Here is a 13,709-nt window from a genome sequence, read left to right on the forward strand (position 1 = left end):
GGAAAGAGGAAAAGCTTTCCCAGTACGGTTCTCTGAACACTTTGTTCTACAGTATAATAATCTAGTGTAAGTGTGAGAAGTCTCATCTTGAACTATTCTGCAGGAATTTGGTTTGAGCACGGGATCCAAGCAAAGAGGGAACCCGGAGGAGACCAGAACACGGGGTTCATGCAGAGAAGGGCTTGCCAGCAATTTAAAACGGGTAATGTCACAAATCCATGAGTGGACACCCAGAGACATGATTTAGAGGCTGCCTGAGTTAAACAGCAGCTGCAGAATAGTGTAAAACCAATTTTTTTTCCAAACTGATGTTAGTAGGAGACATCTTGTTTGAATATTTTACCATGTTTATGGTACCAGAGCTTTAACACTGGACCTCATTAACCTGCCGTTCTGCCTTCTCTGCACTATAACAATACCTGGCTCGAGGTTTAGGGCTGCAACTAAACTTGATTAGTTTTTTATTATCACTTAATCTTCAGAAAAAGAAAAAAGACTGATCATTTCTTTGGTTTAATTTGCAGGGCTTGGTGCCTGTGAAACGGATGTTCACTGGCTCACTCAAATCCAGGAGCATCGCTCTGCTCATGGTCTTCTATTGCCTTTCCTTTGGGTGAGAAATCCCACTTGTCTTTCTGCATAAAAACAGAGCCTGTAGTGAAACTGGAGTTCTCCTTTATACTTCTGTTGTCGGGTTTATGTCCGACTTGTTCAGACAGACAGGTTCTGGGCTTGTATTTATCATGTACGTTCCAACTGCTAATGTGATAAGTCTACGGCAGGCGGTTGTGCAACTTTGAATGGCAGCGGGAGATAACTGTTGGATGTATATTATCTTCAACAACCAGAAATCATGGTACTTAACTGCTCAAAACGATCATTATCAACATGCCTGTAGGGGTTTATACCGAAGGTTAGGGATCTGTTAAAAGGCGCAAAATGTTTAATACTAGCGGCTCAAGTTTCACTATCTGGATAGAGCAACAGTCTCATTGCTGTATCGGAGATGCATTGTATTTTGGATAATTTTACAATACAAAGTAGCCTCAAATCGCTTTTATTGTGTTTGTGTTTGCAGTTACTATGGGCTGTGGATGTGGTTCCCGGAGCTGCTTCAGAGACTTGAGCACGGCGGTTCACCCTGTGCCAACGTGTCCCTCCCATCTCCACTCCACAACCAAAGTTGCTACCCGGTGGAGACAGCAGGTGTGTTTCTTGGAGCACAAAGAATTTATGTGGCTTTTTTCTTCCAGCCAATGAACACAGAGCTGAACAGGAAGTTTGGAAATCATCCATGGAAGAACATTTGCATCTGAAAAATATAAGAAGAATACAGTTTAGCAGAGAAAATCTAGCATAAATGAATTTTAAGTTTTTTATTTTTTATTGTAATTAATACAAATCTACATGTCCGAACCTATTGTATGCTGAGATAAGCTTCAGCCCCCCTGTGAACCAAATCTGTTACTTCATACTGTTCTTACTTTCCCTCATGTATCTGTTCTTCATCAGTCTTTAAGGAGAGCTTCATCATTGCTGCATCAAACTTACCAGGCAACATTTTGACCATCCTGATCATGGATTGGACTGGAGGAAAGGTTCTGCTGTGTGAGTCTGTTGTTTGACAAATGCTTTATTTTTCTGGTTTGTAATGTTTTCCAACCTCTCTCCTCGAGCTCAGTGTTAGATTTTCTCTTAGGATTTATTTACTGAGGCAGCACAAAGGTTAGCACTGTCACCTCACATCAAGAAGGTTCCGGGTTCAACCCTTTGTGTGCAGAGTCTGCTTGTTCTCCCCGTGCCTGTGAGGGTTCTCTCCGGGTACTCCGGCTTCCTCCCACAGTCCAAAGACATGCAGCTTAGGTTGACTGGTGACTCTGAATTGCCCGTAGGAGCGTGTGTGGTTGATTGTCTACGTGTCAGCCCTATGACAGACTGGCGACCTGTCCAGGATGGACCCCACCTCTTGCCCAATGTCAGCTGGGATTGCGACCCTGTTTAGGAATAAGCACTATAGATAATGGATGGATTTATTTACTTTGAAATGATTTGTTTAGCCTTGACTCACCTGCTGCCTTCACACACCGCACATGCACTACCATCCAAAAATTGATTGAATTGCTTCAATCTTGTATTTAAGAACTGAGTTAGAAACAGTTACACCGTGAACAAATGTTGTAGAGAGAAGTGAGATACTACATGATCATGCTGCCGGGAACCATCTATTCACCAGCTTCTTATTTTTACACTTTATGTCTGATCTTCGTTCTCCAGCCTGCAGCCTACTGGTGTCCAGTCTGAGCGTCTTCCTCATTTATGTCGTCCAGACAAAAGCTCAGAGTCTGGTCTTCTCCTGTGTCTTCAGTGGCGTGTCCGTGATCTCCTGGAATGCTCTGGACGTGGTGGGAACAGAGCTCTACCCGACTCAGCTGAGGTACCTTGTCTTGTTTATGGATATATTTTTCTTCTCCTTGCCATGTGATGAAACTGAGGGCATGCATGATAATTAAAGGGATAAGAAAGGAAAAATAGTTCTGTTACACAACATTAGATTTTGTTGTTTCACTATTTCTTTTTTATGTTTTCCTCCTAGAACACAGGTGACTTTCACCCCTTGAGACCTCTAAAGTCCTTGTGCAGGAACTCGCTTTTGCTTAAACTGCTTGCAGTTCATATTATGAGCCATAAACTGTGATGAATGTGGAACATCTGTTATAGAGTGAAGTTTTCCAGCAATGTTTTTTGGTACTGCTGTTTAGTTCTTATGCCATTTTTAGGAGGTTATGCTTTTGACCTTCTATCTTCCTTTTCCTTATTAGCAGAGAAAATAAATCAAACCTCATTTCCTTTCTTCAGAATAGGCAGTTTTGGCTCTTCAGTTTTATACAGCATTAAAAATAGGACAAAAACAATGTTGACAGCACTTGTTGCGAAATGTCTGGGGCAAACATTCAGTAAAGTAGGCAGTGACAAATACATTTTCTTTAGTCATGCAAAATAAGGACATAGTTTTTTCAGATGACAAATATAACACAGTTAGTCAAATAAATCAACAGTTGTCTTGTTATGCACACTTTAACAAGGTAAATGAAGCACGGATGTTCTTGCACTTTCTCTCTTTAAGGTCCTCTGCTCTCGGGTTCTTCACGGGAGTGGGCCGAGTGGCAGCGATCACAGGCAACGTAGTCTTTGGAAAGTTGGTGGAGACAAACTGTGCCGTACCAATCCTGCTGGCCTCTGCTCTGCTGCTGACTGGAGGACTGGTGGCCTGTCTGCTTCCCCAGACCAGGCAGTCTGAGCTCACCTGAGTGCTCAGACTCTGCCTCACATTACTTTACATTAGTAAGTTACTACAAACATCCTCTGAAAGTCTGTAAAGAAGCAGGTTTGAGGATTTCTGCCTTTGCAGTTTTCTGATTGTGTATCTTCTGTTTGTGCCTTCTGTCATCTCTCTGTGCCATTTACCTTACCTCATTTAAAAGGCCAGTAAATGACAAGTTGTCAGAGGATGGCAGGCTGTCATGAAGTGCAGTAGTTCCCTCTGGAATGTAGTGACGGTTTGAAGGACACATTCAGGAAACTACTGTCCATGTTTTAGAGGAATGTGCTACAAAAAAGGCCAAAGATGGATTAGTATGACTTGACCTCTTCTTTCTGTCATAACACTGTTGGTCTTTTGAGACTGACATTCTTTCAGAAATTACAGCTGTTGGTTTGAGATTAGACAGTATTTTAGTTCTGTGGTATGGTAGACTACAAGACAGAAGACACAACAGTGTAGCTCTTTTTTTATTTGTATAATAAATAAACTTGTAATACTTTTCAGGACCATTTTTCACAACCACACACAGGATGTCATAAACCGTACTTTGGATATTTGCAAGCCGATGCAGATCATATAAGCTGCCAGACATGATTTATGATTTGGAGAACAGTTTTTGAGAGCATACTCTTTTCCATTGGATTTTACATCAAACCAGAATTTCTTTACATTTTTCATCATGACTGCGCTGCAGTGAGTGGAAGCGTCAAGTCTGAGTGGATAAATGGTCAACGATGCAACAGGCCAAAATAAAACCGTCCACTACTGCTCAGTTTTCTATGACCATGGCTGAAGTTGTACTACTTTGATGAAACACAGCAAAAATTAATACACAGATAATGCGCTAAATATACAAGAACGTGCAGTCGCTGGACAACAGGGGCGCCGCATGACTTGAAACCAAAATGAAAGGCATGAAAACAGTGTAGTTAACAAAATGTCTGACATTATCATAAGCACATATTCAAACATGATATAAACGTATTCAAATTTCTTCTCATGAACTAAACACTACCTTTACATAGAGTCAAAGGGAAGTAAAGTGTATTTGTTTTGATGTCATCGCTTCATGGTGATGTCAAGTTTTACAAGAGTTATGTCTGAAAACAGCTAGATAATGTTTGCCAGGTCAACATTCAGTATCATCACACACACACACACACACACACACACACATACACACACACCGTACCTTACAGCAGCACTGTATGATGCATACAATAACGGTTATAGATCTCCAGTTTTTATGAATGCCCCACTTATTGTGACAAACATGTGCATTAGGACAGCTTCTGTAGGCAAATGTTAAAATCACACATTGTGAGATGAGAATCCTTTTTTTTCCCCCACATTTATTGTTGGTAAGATTTGGTGTTTTGCTTATTATGCCAAAATGGAATGATTCAGTTTTTGGTAGTTGCTGCCTTAGGTGAGCTGTCGTGGTGCATTAACGTAATGAAACATGATTAGAATTTAATATCTGGATCTTACAGACTGGTGCTTTTTTGTGGCGATCTCTTGTTGGGGAAGTTATACCTATGGTATATTTTCTATTACCTATAGTATCTACATCTTAAAATAGTCTGACGGCTGATAACTCACAAGGTAACAATTAAAACTGGTGTGAGAGGTTTGTGCATCCACTTGTTAAAGACTAATAAAAACTTGCTAGGTCATCTTTGCTTATAAATGAAGTAATTTCTTCCATTTATTTTCTCAGGATCACACTGCTGTAATATTCCAGCAGTGCGGCTGTAGTTCAATGCTTTGTCCTCACATGCTGATGCTGATGTTTTCTGCCTCCAGTGTTCATTTAGTCTTAGTCATTGGAAACTGAGCAACTCCATCCAGTGCGGAAGCTCGCAAGATGTGGTTGAAAGCTTTGGGAAAAGTTTTTTTTTGTGTGTGTCAATTTGCTGTTGCCAAGGCCAAGAATGAACCTTTTTGTTAGTCTCACTTGTATTTGTATAGGAGTTACATTGTATCTAAAGTAAATGTAAAGGTTTTGAACGTTTAAAAGATGCACACATCTTTATGGTTTATTTACAACTTTTTGATCCACTAAATCCAATTTAAGAAAGGGAAATGTGCTTAAAAAAATAAGTAATTTTTGGATAACATGTAAGAAACTTTAAAAGGGAGCAAAATATTTATCAGGTGTAATATCAGTCATGTCTGATTGTCATAAATATCACCTACAGCTGTAGCACACAGCATTTCTTTCTAAAAGTGGAGGGCTCTTAAACAAAACAAGAAAAACATATTCTAGAAGTGTCCTCACTGATGCTGTTTACAGGAGAACAGAGAAGATGCTACACATTTGATGAGTCTTGGATGATATGTGAGAGTTGGGTGGAGCGAGAGGGCAGAGGGCAAAGGTTGAGCGCCGGTGCAGGTCACTGCGTCAGAGCCAGGAGGATATCCTTCACCAGCATGGTGCCGATCACCATTTTCTCACAGTTGACCATCAACTGGGCTGCTCCTTCGTCTCTTGTCGCCACGGTGACCAACACCAAGCTGCCGCTGGTCACCGTCCTGCCAGCGAACCTGTGGACAGGATGATCAGGAGGAGGAACAGGAGGACTGAGGTCAAAGCAGCAAAGATCGGAAGTAAAGATGAAGCCACAGAATAAAGGAGGGAAAGGTCATCAGCAGGTTTTAGGTTCAAACAAAGAAAACAACACCTTTTGAGTTTATGAACTATTATGCACAATAATGAACTAACTATGCAATTATCACACTGGTCTTTTCAACATCCACCAATATGATGTAAAGAAATGTATAGGAAAGCTTTCTTCAACGGTCCGTTCATTTCCCCTCTCACCTTGGCTACTGAAATCCTCTCTTACTGGGAGGAAATGTTGATGGACTCGGCATCTCTGTTGTGCACGCCTACATAAAAAATCATTACCCTGACCTGTATTAAAATAACCACACAATTAAGTCTGTGGAGATTCTCAGTCATCCAGGTCCTTGTACTGTATATCCAAAGAGGAAAAATCAGCAACTTGCTGGAGGTTCTTTTGAAAATGTTTCACTGCTGATCCAAGAAGCTTCTACGGTTCTGACTGGTTGGTAGGGAGTCCCAGGGATTTAGCTCTGGGGGAACACCTTGAGAGCATTTGTGATTTCAGCATCAACCCTTAATGCCAGAAGCTGCCCAGTCTCGCTATGTCTCCAGTGAGACATTTTCGTAGGCACAGACACGCTCGGTGTATATTCCCTGGACAAAAAGCTGCTCTACTCACATTTGCACACAGATTTTGTATTATGGAGCTGGCAGGGTAAATTCTGTTTAATGTCAAGGCCAACTGATTCGGACATACCGTATGTGTTCACATATACAGCTCCTCCAGGTGTCTAGATAATTTCAGGGTTGCAGTGCATGTCTGAAAAGGGTTTTGGTGTCAGATACCAGGGGACACCTTCAGGGGTCATGTGAGGTCCATGACTCGACAGGTCAGATGATGTGGCTGATCAGTATATACTGGTCTGTTCCCTTTGTTCATTACTAGATTGTCTGATGTGCTTATCTGTAGCTTTGTGCTTTCTGGAGCCTCAGTTTTCATTGAAGTATTAAAGGCCTTGTGATGTAACAGTTTTAAAACCAGTGCAGTAGTCCAACAGATGAGGGCACTTTAAGTCAGCATTTTTGAAAAGTCACGGTTGACATAAAACTGTCTTCATAATCCTGCTATCCTTACAACTTTCTCACCTGCACTCTTTATCTGAACCACAAGGGACTCTGCTGAGGTTGGCGGCGGCGGTAACCCTCTGGACAATGGCGTGTTCATTTCGACACTTTACGCCCAGAGTCAGCTTCTCTGTGATCTCATTCATACCCATCAGCTGACCTGCAGGAGTGGGAGTAGAGCACTGGTCAGACTGGAACGCTCTCAGGTTAGATCCTGCTCATTTTTCCTCTGCCAGTAGCAAAAAGCAAAACAGTTATTAATGATACAACAACAGTGAATTGTGAGCGGCCATTCAAAGATGCAGGTTAGCACAGGTGAGCTTGTCTGCAGCTAAAGACCTGGAGATGTAGTTAAATGTTGATTAACAAGGCAGGAAGAGGGAAGAAGGGGGAGTCAACAGGAGTCATTAGAGAGGGGAGGAGGGGGGTGGGGGTCTGTGTAGGTTGGGTAAATATTGGTGCAAAGGAACCATGGATGTCGATTTTTAAAGAGTCACTATGAGTTTGTTAGAGCTCAAAGCTCACTCAGTGCTTCCTTTTGTCACTCACCTTGCTCCTTTTTAAACTCATTCTCTGTCAAGAAGACAGGCCTCATCAGTTCTCCAACTGGTGGCTGGATCGATACAAAGAATTTCCTGGTGTTAGTGCTAAGAATGGGGAGAGACAAAAAATGCAGTTTTAGGAATTATTATTATTTATCCTATAGGACAGGGAAATTTCTGATTCAATAGTCAATAGTCAGTATTGTTTTATTCATTTCCTCAGTGCACAAACCCCTAGTAGGATTATATGACTGTGGGGTCAATCCACTACTTGACTTGAACTGTGCACACATGCAAAACAAAATGAGTGCTATTTCAAATCGATGAGATAGTGTGTTTATGGCAGCAGTTCTGCTTCACAGTAGGACGGCTGCAGGGTGGTGACACACACAGAGTCTGCACTCTAACATGGAATCCATCTCACCACAGCTGGAAGTTTGCTGCTTGTGTTGAGTCACAGAAATCAATGCCCATCACAGCTGTGGCCGTCTCACCTGCTGGCAGCAGCTCTGCCGACAGAAAGATAAAAAGACAACAATGTAGTTACACACACACACACACACACAGCAACAACAGCAACAACAACATAAAGGCAGCAACTCAACTACAATGATCTGTAAGGACTGGATACAATACTGCACCGGCAGGTCAAAAAATAAAATAAAATAAAATGATGTATATTTGTAAAGGCTTTTTTAACCAACATTCATTCACACACAGCTGCTGCTGAGCTTCTGCTTAGTGCAAAGTGGTAATGTACTGTGATTGTTTGCGTAGTAACTGCAAAAACAGTAAGTATGCAAGGATAACTGCATATATGGTACTCTGAATACTAGTTTTGATGTAGGATGAAATCGGACATGACCCTAAGAGGATCCTTGCAGGAAGCAACATTTCCTGCTTTTGTTTTGAAAACTTCACAAAAGTCATTTCAATGCATTTGTACCTAAACTGCCAAAACTACCAACACTTTCTGTACAGTAAATGCCATATTTAGTCACATACATTACAGCATGTATCCTGTTGTATATTCTCACCTGTTTTGTTGTAAAAATTAATTTTCCTTTTTATACGTTTACATTGAACCTTATGGGTTTATTGTGCAGTTTTTAAATAGCTTTTGTTGGATTAGTCATGGCAATTCTAACATTGAGAGTACAGTGTCTGTCTGTCAGTCCCAGACTTTAGTCCACAGCAAAATCAATGCTAGACATCTACAGTATATTTCTAATAACTTTGGTGTAGACATTAATGGTCCCCTGAAAAAATTGCTCCCAGTATAGCTGTGGACAAAAAGAAGACAAGACAAAAGGTATTAACACCAGATTGCCATGATATTTGTTGTGCACATTCCTTTTTATTTTTCAAGACCCTGTGGCCTTACATCCAGCACCACCCTTTGACTTTATCTCAATACATGGTAAGGCTCCGCAATCAGATCATCAGGTTGCAGTTTATTCAATTCAACGCATTCAGGCCTATATGGACCAATTCAACCCATCACTCACCAATCTCTGGGAACTCTTTGACCCTCATCCCAGACTGCAGCTTCACCTCCTCCATGTGAAGATTCTTGGTGTCAGAGGTGGTGTTATTGGTGAACTCCATCTGCACAGCCACCATGTTTGCGTCAGGGCTGAATGGCTGTCGGCTGAAGCAATACTCCACCGACAGACCCTCCCCTGTAATCCGGTGCAGCAACTCGTAGGTCTTTAATGCGCTAGAGGGAGCAATGGTCTGTGGAGAGGGAGGAGGCAGAGCATTATTAACCAGTTTCTAATGAACACTGTTTGGATTCTTTGCATGGTTGGTGGAGAAGGTTAAAAGATGCCCAGAAGACTGGGCTGCTCCGGCTTCCCCCCACAGTCCAAAGACACGCAGCTTAGCTTGATTGGTGGTTCCCCATAGGAGTGAGTGTGGGTGTGTGTGGTTGTTTGTCTACATGTCAGCCCTGTGATAGACTGGCCTACCTCATGGTTGTTCAACCAGCGGTTCATGGCCCACTGGTGGTCTGCAAACATATCACAGGTGGTCCCTGACCATGCCTTCAATAATGTAGATTCACTCTAGGAATCTTCTTTTTTTTATTATTACATTTTTTCAAACACATTTCCATGTATTATTCATTGTTTGTAAATGATCAAATCCATGCAAATATATAACATTTAGAAAAGCCCAGGTAACCTGCAGGATTAAAATAGTGCCCATCCAGTCTATTCACCCCACAACAGTGGTCCTTAGGTTACTTCTTAGTCAGAATGATGGTTCCTGAGTCACAGTTAATTGAAAACCCCTGCCCTGTCTGCTTAGTCCTAGCCAGATCAGGACTTTGTTGACACCTCATTAACTCTCTCCTTTAATATTTTCTGTCAGTCCTGCTTTGTTGGTCTGCCTTGTTTTTAAATTTAAACAGGTATCATCTCCTTTGGAACCATATCAAATAATTTCTTGGAAAGTTAAAGAGCTAACCAGAAAGGTGAGAGACACAAGAAGTACTTACTGCTGGGGAGAGAACAGTGTCCGACAGAGACAGTCCCTCCAGGTCGGTCACCAGGCTGTTGGACAGGAAGGTGTTGACGGGTGTGACTTGGGGAGAGGGAGCGGGTTCAACTGAGAAAAGAGACACAGAGATTTGACAAGGACTCCCTCTAAGTCAGACCCGACTATTTTCTATGATTGTTATTTGCTGTTATCGGTTGGTGGAACATTTGTTTGTTGTTTTTAAGAGCACCCTGTTTACCAGAAGAAGTGACAAAGGAACCAGTCCACTGCACATACTGTTACTGTGATTTTAGACATTTTCACATGGTTACAAATGTCCTTTTTTACTGACTTTGTTTTATTGAAGTAAGCATTAGTACTTGCTTTTGCTTTCAGAGTTAAAAACGTAACACAAGGATGAAAAAACTCACAGTCGTCAAGGTCAAGCAGAGACATTTCTTTCTTGTCGTTCTTGCTCTCTTTCTTGACAGGTTTGGAAGCAGGCTTAGATTCAGCTGCCTGAAAGGAGATGAAAACAAATGCAATGAAGATTTTTATGTTACTGTGTTGAAATGGGGCAGTCTAAATATAGGAATGTCTAGTTCTAGGTTTAGATGAGTTCTGCAGCTTTCGATTTTATTTTAATGTCTATTTTTGATGAAGATTTTCCAGAACAAATTAGGGTACAACACCTTTTTTTTCACTTTGACTTCTGCCTCAGACTCTGAGTCTTCAGACTCTGATTGGCTGCTTTCAGACTCGCTCTCCTCCTCGTCAGATTCAGATTCTGAGTCACTCTTAGACTGTTTACTCTTCCTCTCATGTTTCCTCAGCTCTTCTTGACTGCTGTGCTCACTGGAGAACAAAACAAAGGTCAGAGGTGCCAATAGGATCCCAGAGTTATGTGTTCACAGATGAAAACCACAAAACTCCACTAAACTACAGTGGCTCTGTAAAAATAGCTGCACAGAAGCACCTAGTAGAGAGTTAAGTGACCATAGTTAACCACAAACTTTCAGATGTTAAAAAGCCAATATTTGGCTTAAAACCTAAGGAAGAAATTAATGGAATATAATAAATATAGCATTAACAGATATTTAAAAAATACAAGGTTTTAAAAAGCGGGAGTCACATAAACACCACAAACAGAAGCGTCTGCCACCTTTCGCTTTCTTGCACTGGCTTCTTAAATTCTTTCTTTTTTTTCTTCTTGTCCTTCTCCTCTTTATCCTCCTCCTTTTCCTCAGACTCAGAGCCTTCCTCGGTCTCTTCACTCCGTGATCCTGAGCCACTCCCCTCGCTGCTGCTGCTGCCCTCTGAGCCGCTGGCAGAGTCAGACTCTGAAAGGAAAAAGGTCAGAGTCAGAGGGAGAGGAGGTCAGTTACTTTATACCAAATTAAGTTGGGGGGGTTGTGGCAACATCTAACTGACATGGTGATTGGGGTGGCAGCAGAAATAGTTTGGGGACTACTGCTTTAAAGGACATTGTCCCAGTTTTAACATTCACAGTGACAAACACATCTGTGGTGGACACTATGGAGCCAGCATCCCCCTGAAAGGTACCACTGTCAGCGGACTCTGTCGGCCCAGACTCGCCCTCCGAGTCCGAGTAGAACGGCTTCTCCACTTTCTTCTCCTTCCTCTTCTCTCGGCTGCTGCATTTAGTCCATTCGGGCACCTGGCAAACAGTTCAAACAGCAAGACGTCAGCTCATTCTCAGTGAAAATCCCTCAGACAGATGCAGAGATGTGGGCAGAGTACAGTACAGTAGCAAGGCCATGAATGACTCTGCCTGGGCGTGATGCAGCCAAACGAAGCCAGCCATCCCTGCTGCAGATCTGCTTTTAGATCTGACAGTCAGACAACAAATTCAGCTGAGCTTGTATGGAGTCTTTTTTTTCCACAGATAGATGTCAGCACCAGGTGATGCCTTCATGACCAGTTACAGAAATGGTTTTCTTTCTTTTGGTAAAAGGAGCAGGTCCATTAGGAGAAGTGATGTCTCTCAGGAGTGGTGACTACTTTCCCACATTAGAAAAGAGTCTTTCTATGACCAAACTCATTAACCAGCTAATGAGTGTGATCATCTCCAAACCCACATGTCTGCTAATGCATCTCCATGTGTCAAAGGACTACACCTCCTAAAAGAATCACTTCTTTAATGGTACAGTAGTGACTGAGGAAGAGGGTGCTGTGTTTCAGGTAGCTTTGGCTGAGCTAAGCACAGAACAGCAACGACACTAGGCGGGATGTCAAAAAGCACTTGGGTTTTTTGCAGCTATGTGGGTTGAGGCTCGAGGAGGTGTGGCTCTTTGCCACTAACTGACTCGCACTCGTTAATGTTGTGACTCTTTCAAGCAGCGTAAAAACCTGGCAGACGTAGAAAAGAAAAAGATCGGGATGGAGGTGAGATGAGGAAAAAGGAAGGAGAAGTTTTTAGAAAAAAAGTCAGGAAAGCATGACAAACCGGCACATGAAGGTTTCTGGGTCTAAAAAGTTACAGGACACGTCTGGATATCACAGAGACAAAAATATAACCCCAATTTCATCACAGCATTCTTAGTTATTTACCATAATATCTGCCTATTATGTAACTATAACACACTTAACACTGTATAGGCTTAATTATAAACACTGCAGAAATAAAAACTCAGTATGAACATTTACTAATGTGCTGAGCAAATATATGACAGTGCATTTAGTGTGAGTATTGTCATCAGTAACAAGCATAATGATGCACTAGTACTGATTAAAATGAAGCAAATGAAACAGGTGAGGGGACGATGTCATGGATTAAGGCACATTGCTCAGTATCACACAACATTTGTGACATTGTGTGTCCAATTAAACCGATTAGGTGCAGAAAAAAGGAAACCTGGCCTGGTAACTAGCCAGTTAAAAACACATTCCACTTATTGTACTTGCTTGTTCGGGAGCTTTCAGGCTGTAAGACAGTAATCAAATCAGATAGACTTGTCTTTGTTGGCTAAAAGTGAGTAAGTGGACATTGAGTGATGATTGTTTTGTCAACTGAGGTTTTCACAGTCAAGAATGAACTGTTGATCTCTACTTTTAAGCCAACATGGCAGAGGAGAGTGTTCAGGATGGAAGATTTGAACATCTACAGGTCCATGGCAACTGAGCCCATTTCAGATGCTGATGAAGCCCATGAGACATGATCGAAAGCCCCAGAACAGGGATGTACTGGGGGTGTATTTGAATGTTCCAAAGTTCAGTTTTCTAATCCTGTTCACTAATTTTAATAACAACTTGAATCTGATTTGTCTTTAATACTTAGGATTATTCTGCAGATTTACCATTTTCTAAGTGGATACAGATTCACCTGTGAGAAGTAAAATCCCATTAATCTCGTCAACATCACAATTAGCAGCTACCACATTATGTGACAACCAGGAAGAAAGAGAGCAGCAAGAAAGCAGCAATCAGAGCAAACACCACTGCACTCTCAAACTGGGGGCAGGGGGTGGCACCTCTCGCCAGTCTCCTAACAAGCCGATCCGCCCCTCACCAGTGGTAATGACTTCCTCTGTCTGTGGAGATGTATAAGGGAGAGCTTGTCAGAGAGGTCGACACTTTTGACACTTTTACAGCCACAGCATGAGTGGCCATAATGGGACACCCAGTTTGATAATGACCCAGCGAGGTCTGA

The 13,709-nt window shown here is 41.9% G+C and overlaps 2 protein-coding genes across 2 annotated transcripts in view; one reads left to right on the forward strand and one right to left on the reverse strand.

The window, feature by feature from the left end:
• The window catches only part of sv2 (synaptic vesicle glycoprotein 2), an 8,347-nt gene extending 2,925 nt beyond the window's left edge, over positions 1-5,422 (forward strand). The window contains exons 8-14 of the mRNA XM_020622503.1: positions 7-22; positions 104-202; positions 525-613; positions 1,079-1,206; positions 1,513-1,608; positions 2,275-2,434; positions 3,125-5,422. Coding sequence (XP_020478159.1) covers positions 7-22; positions 104-202; positions 525-613; positions 1,079-1,206; positions 1,513-1,608; positions 2,275-2,434; positions 3,125-3,308 — 772 coding nt within the window. The 3' untranslated portion in view covers positions 3,309-5,422. The remainder of the gene's footprint in view (positions 1-6; positions 23-103; positions 203-524; positions 614-1,078; positions 1,207-1,512; positions 1,609-2,274; positions 2,435-3,124) is intronic.
• The window catches only part of ap3b2 (adaptor related protein complex 3 subunit beta 2), a 30,559-nt gene continuing 21,425 nt past the window's right edge, over positions 4,576-13,709 (reverse strand). The window contains exons 18-27 of the mRNA XM_020621091.1: positions 11,603-11,717; positions 11,202-11,379; positions 10,732-10,894; positions 10,471-10,558; positions 10,059-10,168; positions 9,067-9,295; positions 7,983-8,067; positions 7,566-7,663; positions 7,038-7,176; positions 4,576-5,869 (exon numbers count right to left, since the gene is read on the reverse strand). Of these exons, the coding sequence (XP_020476747.1) occupies positions 5,719-5,869; positions 7,038-7,176; positions 7,566-7,663; positions 7,983-8,067; positions 9,067-9,295; positions 10,059-10,168; positions 10,471-10,558; positions 10,732-10,894; positions 11,202-11,379; positions 11,603-11,717 (1,356 nt within the window). The 3' untranslated portion in view covers positions 4,576-5,718. The remainder of the gene's footprint in view (positions 5,870-7,037; positions 7,177-7,565; positions 7,664-7,982; positions 8,068-9,066; positions 9,296-10,058; positions 10,169-10,470; positions 10,559-10,731; positions 10,895-11,201; positions 11,380-11,602; positions 11,718-13,709) is intronic.

Source organism: Monopterus albus, unplaced genomic scaffold, assembly GCF_001952655.1.
Source record: "Monopterus albus unplaced genomic scaffold, M_albus_1.0 scaffold7.1, whole genome shotgun sequence".
Classification (NCBI taxonomy): domain Eukaryota; kingdom Metazoa; phylum Chordata; class Actinopteri; order Synbranchiformes; family Synbranchidae; genus Monopterus; species Monopterus albus.